Genomic DNA, 25,101 nt, shown 5'->3' on the forward strand with positions numbered 1-25,101 from the left:
TCTTACGGAGTAATTTAATAACACAGAGTGCCGTTTGAATTTTCGTCGATAGACTGCATGTCATGTAATGAGGAACTCTGGGCGCTTCTTTGTTGAAAATTTGGCGGTAGCTTCTTCAGGGTTACTAAATTTTGAAATCTAATTTCTTCAGGAAATTAGCTAATCGGAGAATCAATAGGCGAAATTAAGAGTAATCTCCGTCGCCGTCACTGGAAAAATGGTGTTTCTCTCTCGCAAAAAGCCTCCACCGCCTCCGTCGTCATCCTCAGCTGCTCCGTCTCTCAAAATCCCCCAGCCGCAAAAGGAATCCGTTGAGCCCGACGCGGTGGAGAAGATGACTGCCATTCTAGCCGAAGTTGGATGCACACTGATGAATCCGTACGGTCCGCCGTGTCTTCCTTCCGATCTACACGCTTTCCGCCGCAATCTCACTGGTCGCTTATCGTCTTTCTCCGCCAATTCCGGCGAGAGAGATAACGTCGGTGCTCTTTGCTCAGTTTTCGTAGCTGGATTTTCATTGTATATTCAATCTCCGAGTAATCTTCGAAGGTCAGTAAATTCCAACTCGAGTTTTCCAAATTAAACCTGAGATTTCATCACTTTGTAATCGGATTTGTTCATATATCGTTGTAGAATGCTTTCTTCTTCTTCAACAACTAAGAGAGACGAGAGTTTAGTTCGAAATCTCCTGCTTGTATCTCCGATTCAACTCGATATTCAGGAAATGCTACTCGAGAAGCTTCCGGAGTACTTTGATGTAGTTACAGGATGTTCTTTGGAGGAAGATGTTGCTCGCCTTATCATCAACCATTTTCGTTGGCTCGATTTCATTGTTAATCCCCATGTGTTCACCGATAAGTTAATGCAAGTTCTATCTATTTGTCCTTTGCACTTAAAGAAGGAAATTATTGGATCGTTGCCAGAGATTATTGGGGATCACAACTGTCAAGCTGTGGTTGATTCTTTAGAAAAGATGCTTCAGGAAGATTCTGCTGTTGTTGTTGCAGTGCTTGATTCTTTCTCCAACCTTAATTTAGATGATCAATTGCAAGAACAGGTGAGGTTTTGCTTCATTATTGGTTTAAGGTTCTGTATTATACATTGTGTTGATGGAATGCCATTATTTTTTTTTTACTTTCTTAAAGGCGATTACAGTAGCGATATCATGTATTAGAACAATCGACGGAGAGCATATGCCGTATCTACTTAGGTTTTTGCTTCTTGCTGCAACTCCTGTAAATGTTAGAAGGATAATCTCCCAGATAAGGGAACAGTTGAAATTCACCGGAATGTCACAACCTTGTGCTTCTCAAAATAAACTCAAAGGAAAAGTACCTGCATATAATGCAGAAGGTTCTATTCTCCATGCTTTAAGATCAAGCCTTCGATTTAAGAATGTAAGTTTGTTTCATTACAGTTGCTTAAGAATGTTTGTCATTTTGTGGCATCACTTTCATTTTCTGTATATAGATACTCTGTCAAGAAATTATAAAGGAGCTGAATAGTCTGGAGAAACCTCGAGATTTCAAGGTAATCGATGTATGGCTGCTTATTCTCATGTACATGAATGGGGATCCTGTCCGGAAGAGCATCGAGAAGATATTTAAGAAGAAAGTGGTTGATGAATGCATACAAGAGGCCTTGCTTGATCAATGTATAGGTGGTAATAAAGAGTTTGTGAAGGTGATCTTCATAACAAATTTTGAAAAGTGTCTGATACATGTACTATGTGGGAATGTTCTTTTGTAGAATTAACCCGACTCACTCATTGTTCTAGGATAATTTTGCGTCATTTGTTTCTTTGGCTGAACACCTCTTGTCATCCAAAGAAGAAAAGGCAAGGGAAATTGGCTCTCATATCTATAGTCGTCTTTTTGAAGAGTTTACTGACAATTATTCAAGACAAGAGGTAAGAACATAATTAACATTTCATCTCTTAGTATAATAAATTTTGCATAACTAGTCCACTTTTGTTCTAATTCGAATTGGTTGCAGATTCTAGGTGCCCTAGTGACACATGTGGGATCTGATAACAAATTTGAGGTCAGTTCTGTCTTGGAGATGATGACAGCTCTGGTGAAAAAATATGCACAGCAACTCCTCCCCTTTTCTTCCCACATAAATGGTATCTCTGGAACTTGTTTGGATATATTACTCACTAATGCTGATCCATTTACTGTTCTTCTTCTAATATTCTGGCTGTTTTATGTCGTATAGGTATTTTGGACTACTTAGAGGGATTTACTATTGATAATTTGCATAAGGTGGGCATTTATCTTTGCAATCTGCTTGGTATGACAATCTATTGTATATAAAGTAGACATACTCGCAGGTCTATGAGGTTTTCAGCCTCCTCGCACTATCAGCTCGTGCAAGTGGTGATTCTTTTCGATCTTCAATCTCAAATGAACTTATGATGATAGTAAGGAAGCAGGTAATATGAATGATCTTGCCTTCGATTTGGTTTCTTAAGTGATGGCAGCTCACTCCCAGTTGTTTGGTTTTATATTGGCAGGTTAGTCATCCAGACCTCAAGTACAAAAAGATGGGCTTAGTTGGAAGTCTTAGGATTGTTTCGTCACTTGGGGATGCAAAGAGTGTTCCTGACTTTTCATCATCGCAGGTAACATTCAGCAATTCTTAGTTGTTGATTAAAATTATTTTCGTACCTCTTTTGTTTCCTATGGGAAGTATGGGGAATCACTCTTATGCCCATTAAAATTTTCATTTAGCAGGTTTCAGATTGTGGGGAGATTTTGGAGCTCTTAAAGACATCTGTTGAATCTTGCAGACAGTCGAACTTAGCCCTAATTATGTTCTATGATGAATTCGCTACCATTCTTAGCCATAAATTACTTCAACCAGAAATTATGGAGTGGTGAAGATTTCAGTAACAGTTTATTGCTAGCTTGTTTAGTAGTTTTTAAGGCTACACAGTAATCTTAAGCTTTATCCAGAGTAAATTTTATACTGCTTTTCAGGATTGGGAAGCATCTGGGAGAATTTGAGTCGCTTTTTCTAGCCGATCTTGAAAACGAAAAGATGGCCGAAAAGGGTTCATATTCTGGACTAGAAGGTATCTCTTGATCCTACTTAAATTAATTGAATCTCTTCTGAGCATTGCATGGATTTGATCTCCGTTTCTTTTCTTCTCATCGCTTAGGGGATCTTTGGATGAACTTGGATGGTAGTATATCACCAATCTGTTTGAATATTTTGGCCCTGGCATCTTCATCCTCAGAGTTGGTTCTCTGAGATTATCCCTGCTTTCAGTTACTGTTGAAGATTTCTCTCTGACAACTGTGACTTAATTAAGAGAATCATATTTCCCGCAGGTCCTGTTGTCTGCAGATTCTTCCTTCAAATTTTCTTTTGCTATCAACTGTAAGACTTTCTTTCACTTGAAACTGGGAGGTTATTCAAGATATCATAACTAACCTGAATTGTTTTTTGTTTACATTCAGGTTGAGAGGTTGACAAATGATGGATCCCTTGCCGGGGTTGATGCTCTGCTCGGATGCCCTTTGCACCTTCCTTCTTCAAAGGTGAGGGACTATATTGTCTTCAAGAAACATATTGCTATGTTTCCAGTAAATGACAAGTGTAGATCTGCACTCCAATCTCTGCACGATGGCAGAACAAAGGCTTCTTATTTTTATTTCGAATTTATTACTTTCGTTTGAAAGGACCACTGAAGGGGAATGGTTAGGCATATTTAGAAAAGTTGAAATTCTAAACATGAACCCTGAAAGTAATAGTGATAAGAAAATACATTCTCCAAAATTATATCTATTTGTACTGTGACTGTTTGCTGATGTTTGACTTTTCTTGTCCAATGTTTAAGTACTTTGCTGCAGCTGGTTGGCAGTCTCTGGCAAAGAAGCAGAAAGAAATCCTCTCCCTCTCGTTATATTATGCTGCAAACTGGATACGAGAACTCGTTAGTAACATTACCTTGTATATTCTGCGACCTTGTTATACCATAATTTCTTTTATTTATGTTTTTGCTTTCTGTTGCAGCTGAACGCCTTCAGTTCCCAAATTGATGAAAAAATTGGTTGCATTAGTCAGGCTACTGTAAAGGATGTAACAACAAAGCTTCTAAAACGCCTCAGAAATTTAGTGTATGTTCATTCTACTCTGATTCAATCTAAGCTTTGTAATGTGCTGCTGTGTTTTACGCTCTTGTTTCAGATGTTTTTGGTCGTCATAAAGCGTATTCGTGATGAAATTCTGATAAAAATAATACTTGGTAAAACAGATTCTTGGAAAGCTTATTGAGTAATTTGATTACACTATCTCCTCAGTCTCTACCGGAGCTCCACCCTTATTCTGAATCTCATGTAGAACATCCGAGGAAGAAGAACGAGAAGAGGAAGCTGGACGATGATGCCTCCCAACGCAAGGTAAGCATGAAAAATAACTTGAAAAAATCAAAGCACTCAGATGTGAATGAAAAGCTGCGACAGCCAACTATTATGGACGCATTCAAGAAAGCAGGAGCAGTGATGAGTCATAGTCAAACACAGTTACGTGGAACCCCTTCCCTTCCATCTATGGATGGCAGCACAGCAGCGGGGTCAATGGACGAAAATTGTTCTGATAATGAATCTCTAATTGTGAAGATTCCTCAAGTTTCCTCGGCACTTGAAGCTCAAAGATTTAAGTTCAGGCCTCTTCTTCCTCAATGCCTTTCCATCTTAAATTTTCCAAAGGTCGGCCAATTCAAACCTCTTTATCTGGTTGAATATTAGTATCTACTACTCTTTTGAATGATTGTCATAGATACTCTATATAAATATCACATGAATTCACATTGAATTTTAGCCTGAGTTTGTATTACATTATTCTTGGAATGCCATCAAAGGCAGCACTACCTGTCGTACATAGCTTAAATGTCATCACGAAGCTTATAGGAATGATTAACATTTTTGGCTTTCACATATAGGTTCTAAGCCAAGACATGGGCAGCCCTGAGTATAGAGCTGAGGTACCAAGACAAATACCAACATATTCTGTTAAACTTAATTTTGTAGATATGAGAAGTGCTACTTAACGTCTTATTATTTTCTTTGCTAGCTGCCTTTGTATTTGTATCTCTTACATGATCTTCACACCAAGCTGGATTGTCTTGTTCCTCCTGGTAAACAACATCCTTTTAAACGTGGAAGCGCTCCAGGTTATTTCGGGAGATTCAAATTGGTTGAACTTCTCAACCAAATTAAAAGACTTTTTCCAAGCCTCAGGATACATTTGAATATAGCTATTTCCTTGCTAATAAGAGGTAAGATAACTGGAGATGATCAACCTGTTGCGAGCTAAAGATATTGATTTAGCTTGTTCTAATGTTGCCTAAATAATCATAGGTGATGAAACTTCTCAAACTACTTGGAGAGATGAGTTTGCTTTGTCCGGAAATCCGAACACATCCAGTATTGTGGTTTCTGAATCTCTGGTTTACACAATGGTGTGCAAAGAAGTATTATACTGTTTCAGCAAGGTAATTTATTCTTATCCGATGCCAATTTTGTGATGTTATATGGTGACCACATTCCTAACTTGACCAGTTGTATATTGGTTGCATGTAGTTCCTTTTAGTCTTAACTTATATACAAGTATATATATGCTAATCTCAATTCCCAAATTCTTAATTTCTTTCTTCCTGGTCACAGATATTGACCCTCCCCGAGTTTGAAACAGACAAGTCACTGTTGCTGAATCTTCTTGAAGCCTTCCAGCCAACTGAAATACCAGTAGCTAACTTTCCGGACTTTCAACCTTTTCCGTCACCGGGGACAAAGGAGTACTTGTATATTGGCGTTTCTTATTTCTTTGAAGATATTTTGAATAAAGGTAACTATTTTTGTTCGTTTACTGATGATTTCCCCTATCGTATGCTATCTTATTCTAACTCCCATTGCAATTGTATAATGTTACTGCAGCATGTTCCTTCTCCTTTGATCTGGCCTTTGAATGTCTTCTCACTCTACAGTTAGTGGTGACCTCTGTACAAAAATATCTTGGTAAGGTATCTGAAGAAGCTAACAGAAAGAGAAACCCAGGTCATTTTCATGGTCTTGTACCCAATCTACATGCCAAACTGGGAACTTCTGCTGAGAAACTTCTCAGGCATAAATGGGTCGATGAAAGTACTGATAATAAGGGCTTAAAGAACAAAGTATGTCCATTTGTGTCAAATTTGCGGATAGTACAATTTACAGTAGTGCTCAATCTTCTGAATGTGTATAGCTTTGGGTCTGTGCAGGGTGAAATGGTTCAGACCATATTGCGAATATACCTGGAAGCCAGTGGATCCACATCTGATTTGCTTGATGAGCTTGCTTGTACCATTTTACCTCAGGTACATGGAAAAATATTTCTCTGGGTTCTACTTTCATAGATTTTGATATCTTATGATAACACAAAACGTCCACTTGGGTTATGGTTCATGGAAACTAAACCCATCTTCTCATGTTGCGTTGATTAAGTGTTACATCCTGAAATGGAAAATCTGCAAATAGTTAAATACCTATAACTTATTTCATATGGAGAAGTATATTATATAATTTAACTCATTTCACGTCTCTGAAATTTGTTTGCATTAGGCCTCTCTATCCAAGTCAACAGGAGAAGATGATGATGCCCGTGATCATGAATTCCCAACCCTATGCGCAGCTACTTTTAGAGGATGGTACAAGACATTGGTAAGGCAAATTCTTAGCTATCTCATATTTATTTCAGTGAGTAATTGCGTCAGAGACTAATAGCCTAATTTTCGCTGGTGCTACATGCAGCTTGAAGAGAATCTTGCAATTCTCAACAAACTGGTAAGTAATCCATCTTAGTTTGTCCGATTCTCTTCACTTATTATTACAATCTTCTTTGCTATACAATTACAGTTCTCACCTTTGTGTTCTATCATCTGTATCCTAATCAGGTGAAGACGGTTAGCTCAGAGAAACGACAAAACTGTCAACCGAAAACTACTGAGGCACACTTGAAAAACATTCAGAAAACTGTAAATGTGGTAGTATCTTTAGTCAACTTGTGCCGATCTCATGAAAAGGTAACCAATTTTGTTGCTACGTATCATGAGTATAACACATTGCGCATTAAACCTGTCAGATATATTGTAATATTGATGGTATTATAATGACTTAAACAGGTCACAATTCATGGCATGGCTATCAAGTATGGTGGGAAGTATGTGGACTCATTTCTTAAAGGTATAAATTTTTCCAACTTCTTATCAGACAAGAGTTCGATATATACCTGATTAGCTGGCTTATTAATTTGAAAACTTGATATTGGAAAAACAAAAAACATGTGCAGTTTTTGATTTCTTGGAAGCACATTTTCAAGATCATAAAGAACTAGTCATCCAGTTGGTAAGTTGTATTGTACTACGCCGTTTCTTTTACTATATCTCTCTCCCTCAGTCCACTGAAATTATTACAACTGAAATGTGAATTAGGTGAAAGATCTCCAGAAGGCGACAAGAACATTACAGACTCTATGTTCTGAAGCCAAGGTTAGTTTCAGATACCAGTGTGTTTTATTTCTTCTCAAAGACAGAATAAATGTGACAGTGTGGAGTATTGTGTTTTGGGGGAGGTTAGGGTATGAAACAAACAGCCATAACCAGCAAAATACCAGCAACAAAGAGATCTTTAGAGCGTTTTCTGTTTCACGTTAAGGCTCTTCTCCATAGAACATCAGGCGGCTCCAACTTCTGGATGGGTAACTACACAAAAAACACATAGTTTTGCTTTCGTTTTTTCCCTCTTTCGAAACTCATTTAATTCTTCTTTAAAATCTCTACCATTGAGTAGCATTTGAACACTTTCATTTTGGAAACTGAGTTTTTGAATACTAATTGAATTTGCAGGTAGCTTGAAACACAAGGACTTGAGAGGGCAAATAGTGAGTTCTCAGGCTTATATAGATAACGAAGCCGATGAGGTTGAAGAAACCATGTCCGGAGAAGAAGAGCCCATGCAAGAGGATGAACTTCCATTGACACCTTAATTAGACTGCTATTAACGTTCCACAGTAATCGATTTCTTAGTATCTTAAATCTATCCATCTATATATAGTTCGGTGAGGTTGAATTTAGAGAAACAAACACAAAGTGAAATAGAGAGAAAATTTAGGGAAATGGTTCATGTGTTAAGCACCAACAATTTATGGGACATGTAATCTAAGTTAACCAACTAAAACATTTTGAATAATAACTAAAAGGCTTAAATGCCAACAAATATAGCTTCTTGCAGCATCTTGGAAACATATCGAATGCCTTCACAAATTTGTATAATACTTTCATGGCTACCCTATTATTTATCCGCTTTTGGGAATACACAGTTAATCGAACAAACGTAGCCAGTAAAGTCTCCTACAGCTCCCCACATGATGAAGGGAAACTTGCAACGAACTTCACAAACGCCGCAAAAAAGTCGAGTAACCCCATTGTTGGCAAATACTTTCGGCTGATCAGGAATTACCTTAACATAATAAAAATCACCAAGAACACAATTAAGATGGAGACTAAGCCCACATTCTTCACATGTATAGTAACATACATTTGGATCTGTCTTGGTCTCACAAATATCACACCACAAGTTGCCGCTTGCGTTTCCCACACCTTGACATAGTGACAGAAAATGATCATCACACCTATGTTTTACCTTTCTTGGTAAAGTGGCACACTTCATGCATAATGCGTAATCATCACAAACCGTACAATTTAAGAGATTATCATCAGTTTCCGTGCCACAAGCTTGACATCGTTTGGAACTTTCCAATGTCCAATATAAGGGATGTGGATGCAGATCATGCTGAAATGGTTCCGATACGGAACTACACCGAACATCATACACAACATCATCTTCGCAACCTTCGAAACACTTGTACCTGAAACCATTAGAATACGTTCTACAAGCTGTACACACAAAATCTGAAGATGCAGCCTCGTCAACCTGTAGAGTGAGTTTATGATTATGCAACAAATGTCGCTTCTTCCGAGGAAGACTAGCACATGCTTTGTGAAGAATATAATCACATTCCACGCATTTGTAGCAGGAATCACCGTTGATGGCAAGAACGCAACCTCTGCAACGCATGTTAACATTATCCGTAACATAATTCTCATCCAATCTGAGAACATGTTCTTCATGACTAAAATGAATGATCTCTTTTTCATTAATTACCACAAATGGTTCTTCGACTTCTTCCTCCTCCTCGGGTACATCTTCAAGTTCGATCCCATCCCACACTTCCTTTTTCGTTGCACATCTTGAATGAACGGCGTAATTAGGACAACGAGAGCATTTAAAAGCTCCATATACCCAATCAACCGTCTTCCGACAAACTCCACACTCCCAATGTTCTTCTCGTTGACCAAGATGGAAAGTATGAAAGATGCGATGATCGTGCCGATTGATGCATATGACTCGCGGTAGATTCTCAATACAGTCTTTGTGGACCATCAGATTGCATTGAAGACATACATAAGGATTGCGGTCGCCTTCCACACCACATGCATTACAAGTAAAGATGACTAACCTTACCAAGAGGGTGAGGCTATGCTTGTGGTGCTTTGGGTTACAAATAGTGAGTGGTGGTTGCTTTACCATACAAAGTGGACTAATGTTTATGTTGCACACCGTGCAACGAGCAAACGGAGTCTTAAGCTTGCACAGACAAAAATGGCATCGGTCATTTGCATATTGAGGTGATTTGTTGGGCATGGAGATCTTGAGAGAGTGACCGCACGGAGATGGATAGCTGAGAAAGCCCTGGATACAGTCTTTGTGCAGCCGATAGCCGCACTCCGTGCACTGATAGGCAATGCCATTTCGACTATTACAAAAATCGCAAGAATAGATAAATTCTTCTGTACATGATAAAGGATGTTCATGCAACGGCACCAAAAGATTAGGCCTGGTCTCTATTTCAGATTCAGTAGAAAGCATTTTTATTTCAACCGAGAAAAGAAAGAAAGATAGGTGTTGAGTTTCAATTTTTGTTTTGCTAAGGTTCCTCTTTATGTAGAATTGTAGATCTTGGAACTCATAAATTCATTTTTATTTTTATTTTCTTAGTCTTTGTACTATATATTTTTATATCACCAATGATAATGGTTTTGCCAACACAGACAGCTAATTCAAACAAAAATAATACACAAGTATACATATAAATAGTAGTAGTTGTCCAAACCATCCTTGAAACAATGGGGAGAAGAAGTTTGCCCATAGGAAAAACTGAGAAGTATTAAACAATAATTGAATAGATCTAGTGACTATTAGTATATCAAAATCACATTTCTCTCGGAATTAACCCATGTGCAAACAATATTTTTAATTCGAGTTTGTATGAACAAATAAGGGTGGGTTTGAATAGGCATACTATTTATTTAATTCGAAACCATACCTATAATTGTATTAGTTAACTTTATTAGAACAAAAATAGACACCTTAATTAGACTGCTAATAACTTTCTATTTCAACAGTAATCAATTTCTTTATATCTTACATTTATCCTTCTATACTAGATTTTGACCCGCGGTATACCGCATGACTAGGTTTATAATAAAATTTGTTATATAAAATGTATATGTAAATATTTGTTTTATTAATATTGTTTGCTTTGTTTAGTGTTTAAGAGAATGTATATATAGATTTTAATTGTTATATATAGGATTTCATCCGTAGTATATCGTTTCGTATTATTATCGATCAAAACCCGTCATACCATCTAATCCTGCACAGTGAAATTAAACATATCTAATGGATTTCACTTGTGGTATATCGTCTCGTAATACTATCGACCAAACCCGTCCTACCACTAACCCCGTTCAGTAAAATTAGACATTATTTTATTATTTTTGTTTTAATAATACTTTAATTTAAAAAATATTTAATTCAAATCAATTTAAAAGTTTTTTTTCAAATAGTTATTTAATTGTTATAAAATTTATATATTATAATATTATAAACACATCCTACCATCTAGTCCTACTATCTAATCATGTTCGGTGAAATTATTTTTTTATTTTTTTAATAATATTTTTATTAAAAGATTTATAATTTAAATCAATTTAAAGTTTTCTTTCAAATGATTATTTAATTTTTAAATATTTTAACTATTTTAGCAAAAATAATTAGGCTATGGAATAAGAGCATATTCTTTTGAATAAGATTTGCTTTGATTTGGTAGTTAATTTTCGCATTGAATAAGCCAGTGGCAGCCATTGTAAATAAGTTCCAAATCCAGGATTTATTTCACAAAATGGCTCTAAAAATGTATATATACATAGTTTGGTGAGGTTGAATCTTAGAAACAAAATTTGTGATTGTTTTTCGTAGCGTAACTATTTAATTAATATCAAATAAATATAGTTATTTAGTTGGTTCAATTTTTGAAAACAAAAATTCTATTTTTAGCTAGAAGTCTACTAGTTCTGTTCTATTTGCTGAATTTTGAAGCCCAAGTTTTTTGCAAAAAAATTACAAAGCAATATTGTAGATCCCAGGATTAGTCTAGTCTTTGACCAATGAGGATCCAAAAACATGCTTCACGTGTCATTGGTAATAATAGACAAGAGATAGACATATAGTAAAAGGAGTCGTCGTCGCCGTCAAAACAAGAATGCAAAAAAAGTAAAAGAAGTCGGTTATGTATAAAGTACAATGTAGACTTTGTTATGGCATAAGTAACTTAAAAACACTAAGTAAAAAGAAATCAGACAAACATGAAGACCTCATATCTCGGCTTGGGTAGTCACTCATGTCTTTTTCTTGCATTAAAAGAAGATAAAAGGAAAAGGAGACAGCTAAAGTGCACGTGGCATGTGAGCAGTTCCAAACTTGAAAAAGACATGCCTCTCGTGTCTTAATTCCTACCACTTTCTCTAACCTTTTTGTACTACGTATTTCCAATCCGCATCTGTTTTACCAACAACAAATTCCAAAACATTCATATTTTGTGTTTCAAAAACACATCCTTTTAAGCTTAAAATGTTGACACTATCAACTGCGTAAACGTAATACATTTCAAGTTTATCAACTTCTTACAAATAACAGAAGTAATACATTTGAGACATGATTTAATAGAAACAACTTTTTAAAAACTTTGCGTTCCTTATTATTACAATGCCCACATTTTAAACAAACCCCACAGGAAGCTAAGACACCAAAATACCTCTTAGCTACCGCACCATTCACCATCACGTCATCACCATCACCATCACATTACCATTACCATCCACCGTTCACCCATTCACCATCAGTCTATACAGAGTCACAAACACTAATCTCCTTCCAAACTCCTAAAACCCTAAATGAGTCCTACAAATAGGAGTTTTCATGACAGAGCAACCAAAAATACAGCTCCCCCGGAAAAATTCACTTGTTTTTTTTTTCCAGTTTTACCAAACTCCCACTTTCAATTTACTGTTTCTCCTGCTTTCAACCACCATAACGAGGAATCTACCAAGTTTTAAGAGAAATCTAAAAGAACAACATTTGTCACCTGAGCCCTGTGTGAACCAGCTACTCACTTTGATCCACAAACAAACCGTGGCACCGCTTCTTAATCTCACAGTTTGTTTCCTATATGGTTAAACTTAACCCCTCACAAATTCAGAGTTAATCTGACCACCACTTGCACTTGCACGGGTTGTTGTCGACTCGCTAACTGGCGATGCACTACGACCAACGTTAAGTAAGAAGTTCCGCTGGTCTTCATTAGTATGACGAAGACTCGCACGTAAAAGCTCGGCAGGCATTTCCCTCTTTATAGCTAACTCCAACACATCAGCTGCATTGTCGTGGTTCTGACCATGGATTGTCTCGTACTTGCTCCTGCAATATTTAGTAAGAAGAGAGAAGAACTCATCAAACGAGGCTCTCCAGAGTCCATCATTCGGATTCCCGTGGTTGCTGACACGCGGTGGAACCACCGCCACTATTACTTCAGCAGCTCTCTCAAGAAGAGATACCAAGACAACCGATGCTCCGTCCCCGGAAGAACTTCCTATTGGACGGAGAGGTGGCTGTTCTGACGAGCAAACAACAGCTGCAAGACAAGCACTCAATGCTCGGAGGTCCATTGCTTGAACACAAACCGTAACTGCTTTAGCAAGATTAGCTATCGTCTCTGCTGCAAGGCTATCTGACGGTAGGCCACCGAATAGAAACCTCAGGTGGCGGAATACAGCCATACAGACAACCCGCGCGATCTCAGTACCCGGAACAAGAAGCTGTAGATACTTTGTCAGCAATTTCCGACCCTTAGGAAGAGTCGTTATGCGGAGAAACACGATATCATCCTTTGTGGTCAATCCGGTTTTCTGACCAGTTTTGCTAAAAGGATCAACAAGTTGAAGTGAAGTTGCTAATCCTTCAAGAAGGATCTGCCGTTTTCTCCTGAGCTGTGCACCACCGTCTTGTGGCCGGTTGAATTGAAGAGTCCTATCAATGTCAACTATATCGATAAGAACTCCGAAAGCATCTTCAATTGTGACTCTAGCTGCAACAAGAGGCTCATCTTCAAGATGCTTATGACCAGAGCTAGGAGGAGAGTCAACCTCGAGTAGAGCTCGTGGTCTGCAAATAGAAGGAAGTGTAATCTTTCCAAGAGCATCAACATGAACTTGTGGTTGCTGATCAGAACTATTCCGCGACCGAGATTGGTGATCCTTCAAATGAGAAGGATACAACTGAGGCTTTGTTCTTGATCCGGATGACTTTTTCGCAAGCCGAGCTTGGTGGTAATAATCATTGACATAAGGGTCACTACTGTGTGAATTAGAATGCTGCATCTTGAGAATACTCTCTATCTCTTCTGAAGTCATGTACTTTGATCTAAACTGCAATCCGCTTTCGCTTTTCTGGCTAGCTAAATCTGATGTCTGTTGAGAGATACCACCTCTGTTCTTTCGACTTCGATGAGACGACTTATGTTTGTGTTCCCTTACTTCACCAACCCCGAAAAGAGCTTTATGTGATGGAGAAGGATAAGAACTATATAGCTGAGATTGTAATGCAGCAAGATGAGCTAAAGATTGTCTCTGCTGAAGAGATATCAACTGTTGTGAAGTAAAACCATTCCGAGGAGGCAGTTGTTGGAGATGTTGCTGTTGCATTAGACTGTGTAACAACGCGGAATGATCACCGTGGAGAAGGCCGGGGTCGGTAACCCAATGAGGAGGTTGTTGCACCATGTTACCAAGAGTAGGACCACATGAGGCATATCTAGCCAAATTATTACCATAATGCGACGGTCCATGTGACAATCCCGAGAGATGGAAAGTAGAATTCGACAACGGAGAGGCGTTTGGAGCTGAAAAGTTCGACTGACTACCACCAGGAAGAGAAGGAGCACGATGAATATGGCTCGGGGAAGACTGTTGAGATCTTTTTCCAGGCGAAGGAAAAGATGTAAACGTCGATTCTGGTACGATAATCGGTTCGCTACTGTAATGTTGTAGCTGTGTTTGCTGCTGAGGATATGAGGATGTCCTATACAGAGAATTTGAATTAGGAGATGATTGTGGCTGTGAAGACCAACTAGCTTCCTGAACTTGTTCTTCAACTGTGTGCTGATCCAACCAGCTTGTGAACTCATTATCCTGAGTCCAATCTGTAGCAGTAGAACCTGGACATAAAAACTACTGTTAGAAAAAAAGCTGATAATGGATTTTTTTTTTGTTGACTTGTAATTATATTTCCAACTACCACAACTTAATACTCCAATCATTCACCTCCAGAAGTGGATATCTAAAAGTACAAGCTCACAGTTTTTACCTTTAGTTGCATAGTTCAAGAAGAAGAAAAAGTAACATAGAAGAACAAGAATAGTAAACAGTAAACAAAACTCACTTTCTCTTGAAAAGGACCCTGATCCTCTGTCACCAATTACTCCAAGGTGTTTGGGCCCGGTAACATTTCTGTTCAGCTGCACAAGATAAGACCAAATAATAAGATAAGTTAAAGTAGAGAACAAGTAATAATAAGAAGCTGAGAAAGACAGATCATTTGTCTCAAGAGAGACGATGAAAAATGGTAACAAAATGATATTAGTAGAAACAGAATTATTTAAAGTCATAATTCGGAATTTACAATATGCTAACCTTTGCAAAAGTTGTGGCAAGATCATCCATGTCAGATAATGATCCTAAACCAGCACCCTGAAACCAGAAGTAAATGTTTTGTTTTATCTTCCATTTATCTCATATATAATTAGCATCAAATATTGCCAAGAACAGACTCAGTCCAAATTACCTCTCTTTTATCAAACAAGTGATACTCTTCATCATCAACATGTCCACGAACAGTACCATCATCATCAAGACCACCCAATTCGACTTCTTCAAGACTTTGACCAAAGAACTCATATTGAGATGCGTCAAAGAGTGCACTATTGTTATCTGCACAAAGACAATAAGATCCAGTTTCATCAAACACATGAGGTAAGTGACAATCAGTTGACCAGAAAATTTAAGTAAAACTAAAGCTTTTGTAAACAAATCTGTGACATTTCAATCATTTCATACAACTTCAAAAATCAAATTAGTAAATCTTATAGGTTACTACAAAACTTAAAAAAAAAACGAATCAAATACTGTAACAAGGAAGATAAATCAAACATAACAAGCATGAAACAAAAAGTATGTTTCTCTTAAAGTTTTCACAAATCAGAAGCAAATCAAATCATTCACATCTCAGATCAAAGAAAGAAGCTTTAGCAAACTGATGAATCACAAAATAAAAACACTTTTATTAGATTTGAAAACAAAAAGAGCTGAACAAGAAAGAGAACTGACCAGAAGAAGTCTTAGCGAAGTTGTAGAAATCTCTAGAATCAGATCTCTCCATGATCAAACACAAAGTAGCAGAGACACGAAGACAGCTAAAACACAAAAAAAAAAAACAGCGAATACGATCGAATCTCCAAAAGGGTATTGCTACTTCTTGTCAGAACTAAAGAAAAGGTAAGTAAAGATTAGCTGAAATCGCTAGAGGTTCCCGATTTTCCGGGATTCATATTGAGAAAGAAGAAAGTCGAAGGAGGAAACTTCTCTTCCTAAAGAAGAGATTTTTGATTAGATTAGATTAGAGAAGAGAGAGAGAGAGAGAGAGAAAGAAAGAGAGAGCCTTTTTTTATTATCTCTGCCCTGTGCTATGCGTAACATTGACACATCTCGAACAAATCCTCATTTCTCTGTCTGAAATAAGCATTTCACCTTTTTTTTTTTTTTGGTTCGTTAAGTTAAAATAAAAGAGAATAAATTAAAAATGTTTTCTTTTGTCGTCAAGGAAAAATTCTCTTCTGTTGACAAAAAATCAAAAGTAAAAATATTCCACTTTCCGAACTTTTTTTTCTTTTAATTAAAATTATACAGTATGTTACTAAAATTAGTGATAGTGATTACAAAAGATAAGAATAACCTTTTTTTAGTGCTGTCTGCTTTTTTATTTTATTATTCTCTCTATTTTAATATTATTTATTACATATTGCTGTGTCTACTAATATTAGTGATCATAAACATTTTCTTATCATAGAAATATAATTTCCTGCGGCATTTGAAAAACATCGACCGATTTCGTGTAATCCACACTACATTCACGATTAAAAAAAATTATTTTTTTAACATATGAGACCACTATAAACAATTATACATGTAAACCATACATAATTTCATAATTTGCATTTCTAGGCTTCAGATTTTATATGAAAACATTAAATAAATTATTGGATAACTACGAGAATTCGTCTTATTTCTGTAATTATTTTGGATAACTACGAAAAACAATTTAATTGATATAGCCATATAGGTTATACCACATCCACTAACTACTAGTATATGATTCTAATTAGTAAGACGATCCTTCTAAATATATGATTCCACCTATTTTCTCCTTTTAAGTTTATGCTTTTACTTGTTTGAAACTCCTCAACCAAACCAAATAAGTTAGTTATGAAAACTTAATTGCATAGAGATTAACAAAATTAAATACACATCGACGAAATAAAATAAAATAACTGGAGGGACAAGTTATATGGTCCATGTGAACGGATTTCATCCGGTCGGTTCAATTTGATCTCATTTGCTAATTTATTATACACAAATTCAAATGGTCTATTTTTTATAAAATATGACACCTATATACTTACTTGCGTAGACACGATATAACCGGCCAAGCAAAGTTTTCTAAAATATATAATAATCTGCAAATATGATGTTAACAGTCCATAATTATAGACTATAGTCTCGCAGTGGCTAGAAAAGTCAAGCATGCAATTTTTAATTATAAATATTTGACACATTTTAGTAGAATTATAAACAAATATATTGATTGCTGCGAGAAGAAGTTTCCAACTTTGTTCGTATGATGAAAGGTAAATTTTGTGATCGAAAACGAAAGTAGACATGTTTGAAAGTCTTAAAATATTGGTAGAAAGGTTTTCGAAATTTTCGTGACAATTAAATTGATAATTTTGAGTATGGAACTTGATCGAAAAATTAGAAGATTTTGAGAAAAAGACAGCATGTTTTTATGCGATACAATGTATAGTTTCACAAACAATTCCAATAATAATATGATAAATGTATAATTTTGTAGATAGTATAAGTGTAATTTTGTAAAAGTTAGTCACTATACATAGTGGTAGTGCTATGAGCAAGCCAAAAAACATATATGAGTAACTAAAATTAGCAGTCAAATATAGAGTTGGATAGCTTCAACACCAATCATAAAAGTTTTATCAAAACCGTTACTAAAAGTTTTACTTTTTTTTTTTTTTACAGCTCTCTCGTATAATTCTTTTGTAAATTTTGCACTATTTCAAAAATACTTACAACTCCAGCTAACAACTTAATTCTTTTTACAGTTTTGTATTATCAATGGGATCCATAACAGTTGTATAATTTTATATATGTCTTTGTTAGTTCAAAAAAAAAAGTTTTTGTAATAATAACTCTTTTGAAGTTTGTACGAACGTAAGAAAAAAAAAAAAGGAAAACTAGAATTAGTATGACCCAATAACTGAAGCTAGGTTTACCAGGCCGTGTGATAAGAATATAAAGCCCAAATTAAAAATGGGTCTAACCTAAAGGCCCAATAACTGAAACTAGGTTCTCTCCGCATCCATTTTCTGCATTACTATTAAAGCCGCATTTCTCATAGAATCCGCCACTTAGGGTTCATAGCAGCCAGAGAGAGAGACAAGTGAGAGGGATCTACCAAACGAAGCAACAATGGTGAAGTTCTTGAAGCAGAACAAGGCCGTGATCCTTCTTCAAGGACGTTACGCCGGAAAGAAAGCCGTCATCATCAAATCCTTCGACGACGGTAACCGTGATCGTCCTTACGGACACTGCCTCGTCGCCGGACTCAAGAAGTACCCGAGCAAAGTCATCCGCAAAGACTCAGCTAAGAAGACAGCTAAGAAATCTAGGGTTAAGTGTTTCATCAAGCTTGTTAATTACCAGCATCTGATGCCTACTCGTTACACACTCGACGTGGATCTCAAGGAAGTGGCGACTCTTGATGCTCTTCAGAGTAAGGATAAGAAGGTTGCTGCTCTTAAGGAAGCTAAGGCTAAGCTTGAGGAGAGGTTCAAAACCGGTAAGAACAGATGGTTCTTTACCAAGCTCAGGTTCTGAAGAAATTTTCTATTTCGTGAGGAATTCATTTTGAGCGTTTTGTTATCGTGTTTTTTAGTTTCTAGGGTTCATTTCCCATGGTGAAAAATGTGGATCCTGTTTTGGATTGTGGAAGATGTTTTGTTGAAGTTTGGATTATGGATTTGATCTTTTATTTTGATTCTCTAATGCATTCTTATTTACTCTTTTGTTTCCGTTGAATTATATTTGCTTAGGCTTGAGGAAATGATGAATTTAGTAACGTCTTTAGGCTGATATTGGTTAAAATCTGGAGGTCCATTGCAAAGAATTCTTGTTCATAGCCTTAGTTAGAAAATTATAGATGTTCAAGTTTCGTAATCTTCGAAATTGAATTTGGTGTTACTAATTGTCTTAATCACGGTTTTGAATTAGCAAAATATCAATAGCTAATTGTTTTTTGAGCAAGGTTCTGATACAATGGCTATATCTCCTTTGTTTATAAGCTTCTCTGGCATTAAGTTTTGATAGAATCGGGAAATGTATTTACCAAAAGTTGAATCTTGTATCGTTTTTGTTAGATTCTGAATATCCCATTGCAAGTAGCTTATTCCTAAACTCGTCGTAAAATACAGCAAATTTTCGAGTTTCATTTGTCTAGGAAATTGATAATTTGTAATCATCAAACTTACAGATACAGCCAATGATGTTAATTATTTATTTCAGAGTATTGAGAAAAACTCACATATGATTTCTCTGTTAACTGTATAACAAAACGCAGGCTACTAAAAAACAATCACTATTGCGGTATCGTTAATCTGATCTAAAGACAGATTTGTAGGCTTATGTGATTGTTTGTTTTCTCACTTGGGAACCAATAAATCGACAGCTAAGTAATAGCTTCCTACGATCACAGTCGATGCAACAGAGCTTCGAGCCATCCTCATCCCAATACCTCGGAACAAGAGATTTCTGTCTGTAGGATGGATTCCTGTCCATCTCTCTAATCTCTTCCCTGGTTTATTCCATTTTAGAAACTTCCTCTCCTTTGCTGTATACTGTAAGTAAAACAATAGAAACCCAACAGAGAAAATGAGTTTCATATCTCTTTGTAAGATAAAGTGGAAAGCCATGAGTAGAGTTTCTTTAAACCTTTGGCAATATTACACACTGTGCACGTGTTCTTGCTGTGTCAAAGCTATGTGATGCTGCAGCTGCAACGGCACCAGATATCCCAGCAGCAAGGCTAATGGCTACCGGAGATAAAGGTCCAACTTCTTCTTCAGAACTGAATTCATCAAGTTTCCGCATAATCATTTTAACAATCAACAATCCAAGTTCAAGTGAATTGAGAATTCAGTGTCGATTGAGAGTTTTAAGTACCTGGGCAGAGGATTCATCCCAACAGCTTTCCAACCGACCATTGCCTCGTGAAGAAACTGCCATGTTGAAAAGAATACTCCACCGTAAATACAATCTCTTATAAGACCTGAACGTAGATTCCTCCATAAAGCTCTATATCCTTCAAGTGATGCAACATCGAGCGGTCTCTTAACATCCATGGCTGATGGTGGGTTTCCTGTTCCAGTCATCATCCAAGGGTACTCTTGCAAAGCAGCTGTCATGTTTGGGTGTTTGTGATTTAAGACGGATAAGAGACTGACTGTTTGTGTCAATGACTTTACATCAAGAGTGTATCTTCTTAGCAGTTTTGTGATCATGGGTGAGACCGGTGCGGTCTCTGCAACAGCGGAAGCATTTGGAGCCCGTGATGCAGCAGTCACTTGTTTTCGGACTTTGATTAGCTCAAATGGAGAAGTCATCACTGTTTCTGCTGCACCTCCCACCAGACCAGCCAGAAAAGCTTCACCAACACTCACGTAGTTATCATGTCGACCATCTGGAGCGAAATGAATTCATATTCAGATTCTTCAAGACAAAGGTATTGCCCAAAAAGGAACCAAATTTGCGTATAAATGACATGAATGTATGTGAACACTGTTGCATATTCTAACATAATCCATGAACAAATGATTGCTGTATTGACTAATTAACTGATGTTATTGAGCTAATTGACAGAGGAGCTAGACACAAAGAAACCTAATCTTGAATCATCGAAATCAGACACAACAAAGGAGACATGGACCTGTGTAATACCTTTGTAGAAAGCTGTTAGAATCTCATAGACACCAAACCTTGCACCAAAACCAGAAATTCTTCCTAAAGTTAACGATCCAAGACCACTGTACAGACCTGCATTTGAAGAACATGTCATTATGCCTGATGCAGAATCAGAAAATGATTGGAATCTAAAAGAGTAGTTTGCGAACCTGAATAGCCAGAGAATCGAAGAACTCTATTAAAAACTTGAAAGGAGCTTAATTTCTTATTGGGTCCTGAACCAACCTGTAGTTCAATGCTATTCTTAATCCCCAGATGAATCTAAGTGATAAAAAGAACAATTTGGTGAAGAAGAGGGAAAAAACCTGGATAATGGTTTTGATGGTATCTAAAGGATAAGCGAGAGCAGTTCCTAACGAGACAGAGGCCGAGGCAGCGATGGCATGTGTCGCAAACTGATGATTCTCAAGAAGCTTATCCATCTTTAGCCTCAGCGAAAACAAATGTACATATACCTATACGTTTTTGTCAGCAACACTACAGACTACAGTATCAGTATTCAAACATACTATGTCCTTTACTCTTATCATAGTCTCCAAAATTAAGAGGTTTAGAAGTAGATCAACAAGTTCTTATCATCCATTTGATCCAACACAAAATAAACAATAATTAGAGTATTATCATACCTCAAGTCAAGAAGAGTTTTCTCTCACAGGATATTAAGTAAACAGAAACCTCATCATCAACCTCAAAGATGTTTCACGTTGAAGCAAAACCCAGATCAGCGACAGAGAGAAGACGAAGAAGACGACCGACGCTAATCGGAGAAGAAAAGACGACGTCGTTCAATCAGAAAATGCCCTAAAGGAAATGACGTCGTTTTAGTTATCAAGGGTAAACAAAAAAAAGTTAAAAAACGGAAAACAAATTTTAGCAAAATTGGGTTGGTGACGTCACGATACAGATTTGCCGATTTATAGGTCATAAACCAGAAAAAGCTGCCAAACCTATTTTCTTCGAACCCTAAAAACGGGCCGGGTCGATTTCTCCGCCATCGCAATCCTCCACCCTCCTCTGATTCTCTCCGCCGTTCGTCGGAAATCTCCATCTCCGGCTGATTCCAGCTTCCTCTTCTCCAGAACCGAAGCTACTGTACCGGAATTTTATCACTTTCCCCGAAACCGATTCACCGTAACCGGCCACAAACCAAATCAGGTCTTTTCTCTTCATCTCCTTGTACAAATTTTTTACGGGTTTGTTTTGTTTGTATCGAAATTGTTTATTCCGGCTAAGAATTTGGTGCATGAGGTCTGCGAAATTTCAAATCTTTTTTCTCGAATTGTTCATTAGAGGATCTAGGCTTATTTACCCATTAACAAAGTCTTTACCTTTTCTTATATCTTCTTCCTCTTGAATGAATTAGATGGATGCGGAATTAGAACCTGTAGCTCTTACACCTCAGAAACAAGACAATGCATGGAAGCATTGTGAAATTTACAAATATGGTGATAGACTTCAGATGCGTTGTCTCTACTGTCGGAAAATGTTCAAAGGTGGTGGTATAACTAGGGTTAAGGAACATCTTGCTGGTAAAAAGGGACAAGGTACTATCTGTGACCAAGTTCCTGAAGATGTTAGGCTCTTTTTGCAGCAGTGTATTGATGGAACTGTGAGACGTCAGAGGAAGAGACATAAATCTAGTTCAGAGCCTTTGTCTGTTGCTTCTTTACCTCCTATTGAAGGAGATATGATGGTCGTTCAACCTGATGTAAATGACGGGTTTAAGTCGCCGGGTAGTTCGGATGTCGTTGTGCAAAACGAGAGCTTGTTGAGTGGCAGAACAAAGCAAAGGACTTACAGGAGTAAAAAGAATGCTTTTGAGAATGGTAGTGCGAGTAACAATGTTGATTTGATTGGTAGAGATATGGATAATTTGATTCCGGTTGCGATTAGTAGTGTGAAGAACATTGTGCATCCTTCCTTTAGAGATAGGGAGAATACAATTCATATGGCGATTGGAAGGTTTTTGTTTGGTATTGGAGCTGATTTTGATGCAGTGAATTCTGTTAATTTCCAACCGATGATCGATGCCATTGCCTCTGGAGGATTCGGGGTATCTGCTCCCACGCATGATGACCTTCGAGGGTGGATACTGAAGAATTGTGTTGAGGAGATGGCGAAAGAGATTGATGAATGCAAAGCGATGTGGAAGAGGACTGGCTGTTCTATTTTGGTTGAGGAACTGAACTCTGATAAAGGCTTTAAAGTTCTTAACTTTTTGGTTTATTGCCCTGAAAAGGTAGTGTTTCTGAAATCTGTGGACGCATCTGAGGTTTTATCTTCTGCTGATAAATTGTTTGAGCTACTTAGCGAACTGGTTGAAGAAGTTGGCAGTACCAATGTTGTTCAAGTGATTACAAAATGTGATGATTACTACGTTGATGCTGGGAAAAGGTTGATGCTTGTGTATCCTTCTCTATATTGGGTTCCTTGCGCTGCACATTGCATAGACCAGATGCTCGAGGAGTTTGGGAAACTTGGCTGGATAAGTGAGACTATTGAACAGGCTCAAGCTATCACAAGATTTGTTTATAACCATAGTGGTGTTTTAAATCTGATGTGGAAATTTACTTCTGGTAATGATATTCTGCTACCAGCATTTAGCTCTTCTGCCACAAATTTTGCTACATTGGGAAGAATAGCCGAGCTCAAATCCAATCTGCAGGCTATGGTTACTTCGGCCGAGTGGAATGAATGTTCATATTCGGAAGAACCAAGTGGATTGGTGATGAATGCTCTCACTGATGAAGCCTTTTGGAAGGCAGTAGCTTTGGTAAACCATTTAACTAGTCCTCTTTTGCGGGCTTTGAGAATAGTTTGTTCTGAAAAGAGACCTGCAATGGGGTATGTCTATGCAGCATTGTACCGAGCAAAGGATGCAATCAAGACACATCTGGTTAATAGGGAGGATTACATAATATACTGGAAAATTATAGATCGATGGTGGGAGCAACAACAGCATATTCCTTTGCTTGCTGCTGGTTTCTTTCTTAATCCAAAACTCTTTTATAATACCAACGAAGAAATCCGTAGTGAGCTTATTCTATCGGTGCTCGATTGCATTGAGAGATTGGTTCCTGACGACAAGATTCAAGATAAAATCATCAAGGAGTTAACCTCCTACAAAACTGCTGGTGGAGTTTTTGGAAGAAACTTGGCAATAAGAGCTCGGGATACAATGCTTCCTGGTATGGTTAATTTTCCTGATTTTCTTGTATAAATCTTTTCGCTTGTACTTCTCTTACTTGACTCTCGTTACATTCTTGTTTCTTAGCTGAGTGGTGGTCTACGTATGGAGAAAGCTGCTTGAACCTCTCACGTTTTGCGATACGCATTCTTAGTCAGACGTGCAGTTCATCAGTTAGCTGCAGGAGAAACCAGATACCTGTCGAACACATATACCAATCAAAGAACTCCATTGAGCAAAAACGACTCAGCGATCTTGTATTTGTTCAGTACAACATGCGCCTCAGACAACTGTAAGTCTTAGATCTTGTCCCATCTCAGCCAACTGCATTGTTTCCAAGGAATAAGAAAGTATAGAAATAATGGTTCTATGTCTTCTCTAGGGGTCCTGGAAGCGGAGATGACACACTAGACCCGTTGTCACACAACAGGATAGATGTTCTGAAAGAATGGGTTTCTGGAGACCAAGCTTGTGTAGAAGGAAATGGAAGCGCGGACTGGAAGTCGCTTGAGTCTATTCATAGGAACCAAGTAGCACCAATCATTGATGATACTGAAGACTTGGGTTCAGGTAAAAAGATTTAGCATCCTCGGACAACTTTTTTTGTGTGTTTCGAAGATTTGAGATTTTAAAAGTTGAAATGAATGTGTACAGGTTTCGATGATATTGAGATATTCAAGGTAGAAAAAGAAGTGAGAGATGAAGGTTATTATACAAACACATCGGAGAAGTTATTCACGTAAGATTGATCATGGTTGGTTTAAGCTTCTTCGTCGATGCTTTCTGACTTACATGAAGCTGTTGTAGTCATAGGTGTCGATTTGTAACATTAGAGTCTTCCCTTTAGAATTATCTCTTCTACAAGACGTTTCAGTATTCTTATTCTTCTTACTCTGCATTGTCCTATTAGGTTTCCATAGAGTTTGGGTTTTATAATCAGGTTCTGTCCAGATTTTTAAGTTGTTTGACAAATATATTTAATATGGTCATGAAATCTAAATGCCTATTTTCTTTCATATATATATTTGATGGCTTTGTTAGACCATCTGTTTTATTACTAGCATAATTACTCCTTAATTCTTGTCAAGTTTTTGACCGATATCTAAGC

At 37.2% G+C, this 25,101-nt stretch overlaps 7 protein-coding genes across 17 annotated transcripts; 3 read left to right on the forward strand and 4 right to left on the reverse strand.

The window, feature by feature from the left end:
- Nucleotides 1-6: 6 nt before the first annotated feature.
- Nucleotides 7-8,028, forward strand: AT4G14970 (fanconi anemia group D2 protein; the record flags this gene model as incomplete). 6 transcript variants are annotated; one of them, NM_001340985.1, is made up of 32 exons in its annotated part: nt 7-549; nt 634-1,057; nt 1,146-1,397; nt 1,471-1,683; nt 1,778-1,909; nt 1,996-2,125; nt 2,218-2,264; nt 2,333-2,434; nt 2,516-2,623; nt 2,736-2,878; nt 2,982-3,076; nt 3,164-3,242; nt 3,336-3,384; nt 3,465-3,545; nt 3,845-3,940; nt 4,021-4,124; nt 4,262-4,406; nt 4,470-4,715; nt 4,949-4,990; nt 5,080-5,284; nt 5,367-5,500; nt 5,673-5,853; nt 5,943-6,178; nt 6,266-6,361; nt 6,606-6,704; nt 6,795-6,827; nt 6,938-7,066; nt 7,166-7,226; nt 7,333-7,388; nt 7,475-7,531; nt 7,620-7,740; nt 7,889-8,028. In NM_001340985.1, the coding sequence occupies exons 1-32, from the start codon at nt 218-220 to the stop codon at nt 8,026-8,028; spliced, it is 4,368 nt and encodes a 1,455-aa protein (NP_001328521.1). In that variant the 5' UTR covers nt 7-217. The 6 variants fall into 6 exon arrangements, with proteins under 6 accessions (NP_001328521.1, NP_001328522.1, NP_001328525.1 ...); NM_001340981.1 differs by having other exon boundaries at nt 1,996-2,140; nt 4,262-4,715; NM_001340984.1 differs by lacking the exon at nt 7,475-7,531 and having other exon boundaries at nt 1,996-2,140; nt 4,494-4,715; nt 5,673-5,892; nt 5,943-6,220.
- A 211-nt stretch (nt 8,029-8,239) lies between these two features.
- Nucleotides 8,240-10,031, reverse strand: AT4G14980 (Cysteine/Histidine-rich C1 domain family protein). Its single transcript, NM_117585.6, has one exon. It carries the CDS (start codon nt 9,969-9,971, stop codon nt 8,334-8,336), a length of 1,638 nt encoding a protein of 545 aa, NP_193234.4. The 5' UTR covers nt 9,972-10,031; the 3' UTR covers nt 8,240-8,333.
- Nucleotides 10,032-11,985: 1,954 nt separating this feature from the next.
- Nucleotides 11,986-16,235, reverse strand: AT4G14990 (Topoisomerase II-associated protein PAT1). 2 transcript variants are annotated; one of them, NM_117586.4, is made up of 5 exons: nt 15,824-16,235; nt 15,282-15,427; nt 15,131-15,187; nt 14,880-14,955; nt 11,986-14,655 (listed from the first exon to the last, which is right to left on the reverse strand). In NM_117586.4, exons 1-5 carry the CDS (start codon nt 15,873-15,875, stop codon nt 12,623-12,625), a joined length of 2,364 nt encoding a protein of 787 aa, NP_567452.2. In that variant the 5' UTR covers nt 15,876-16,235; the 3' UTR covers nt 11,986-12,622. The 2 variants fall into 2 exon arrangements, with proteins under 2 accessions (NP_567452.2, NP_001328555.1); NM_001340986.1 differs by lacking the exon at nt 15,824-16,235 and having other exon boundaries at nt 15,282-15,458.
- A 1,944-nt stretch (nt 16,236-18,179) lies between these two features.
- On the forward strand, nt 18,180-19,045 carry AT4G15000 (Ribosomal L27e protein family). 2 transcript variants are annotated; one of them, NM_001084923.1, is made up of 2 exons: nt 18,197-18,629; nt 18,726-18,853. In NM_001084923.1, the coding sequence occupies exons 1-2, from the start codon at nt 18,260-18,262 to the stop codon at nt 18,749-18,751; spliced, it is 396 nt and encodes a 131-aa protein (NP_001078392.1). In that variant the 5' UTR covers nt 18,197-18,259; the 3' UTR covers nt 18,752-18,853. The 2 variants fall into 2 exon arrangements, with proteins under 2 accessions (NP_193236.1, NP_001078392.1); NM_117587.3 differs by having other exon boundaries at nt 18,180-19,045.
- Nucleotides 19,046-19,148: 103 nt separating this feature from the next.
- On the reverse strand, nt 19,149-21,704 carry AT4G15010 (Mitochondrial substrate carrier family protein). Of its 3 annotated transcripts, none has more exons than NM_202825.3 (7): nt 21,433-21,704; nt 21,112-21,261; nt 20,956-21,031; nt 20,783-20,878; nt 20,009-20,525; nt 19,778-19,913; nt 19,149-19,683 (listed from the first exon to the last, which is right to left on the reverse strand). In NM_202825.3, exons 2-7 carry the CDS (start codon nt 21,226-21,228, stop codon nt 19,489-19,491), a joined length of 1,137 nt encoding a protein of 378 aa, NP_974554.1. In that variant the 5' UTR covers nt 21,229-21,261; nt 21,433-21,704; the 3' UTR covers nt 19,149-19,488. The 3 variants fall into 3 exon arrangements, with proteins under 3 accessions (NP_974554.1, NP_567453.1, NP_974553.1); NM_117588.3 differs by having other exon boundaries at nt 21,112-21,283; NM_202824.2 differs by having other exon boundaries at nt 19,218-19,683; nt 21,112-21,629.
- Nucleotide 21,705: 1 nt separating this feature from the next.
- On the forward strand, nt 21,706-25,093 carry AT4G15020 (hAT transposon superfamily). 2 transcript variants are annotated; one of them, NM_001160762.2, is made up of 5 exons: nt 21,706-21,961; nt 22,170-23,994; nt 24,081-24,285; nt 24,376-24,563; nt 24,648-25,093. In NM_001160762.2, exons 2-5 carry the CDS (start codon nt 22,170-22,172, stop codon nt 24,734-24,736), a joined length of 2,307 nt encoding a protein of 768 aa, NP_001154234.1. In that variant the 5' UTR covers nt 21,706-21,961; the 3' UTR covers nt 24,737-25,093. The 2 variants fall into 2 exon arrangements, with proteins under 2 accessions (NP_001154234.1, NP_193238.5); NM_117589.6 differs by having other exon boundaries at nt 21,773-23,994; nt 24,648-25,052.
- Nucleotides 21,770-22,051, reverse strand: AT4G15025 (uncharacterized protein; the record flags this gene model as incomplete). Its single annotated transcript, NM_001340987.1, has 1 exon — nt 21,770-22,051. The coding sequence occupies one exon, from the start codon at nt 22,049-22,051 to the stop codon at nt 21,770-21,772; it is 282 nt and encodes a 93-aa protein (NP_001328026.1).
- Nucleotides 25,094-25,101: the final 8 nt, after the last annotated feature.

This window comes from Arabidopsis thaliana, chromosome 4, assembly GCF_000001735.4.
Source record: "Arabidopsis thaliana chromosome 4, partial sequence".
Classification (NCBI taxonomy): domain Eukaryota; kingdom Viridiplantae; phylum Streptophyta; class Magnoliopsida; order Brassicales; family Brassicaceae; genus Arabidopsis; species Arabidopsis thaliana.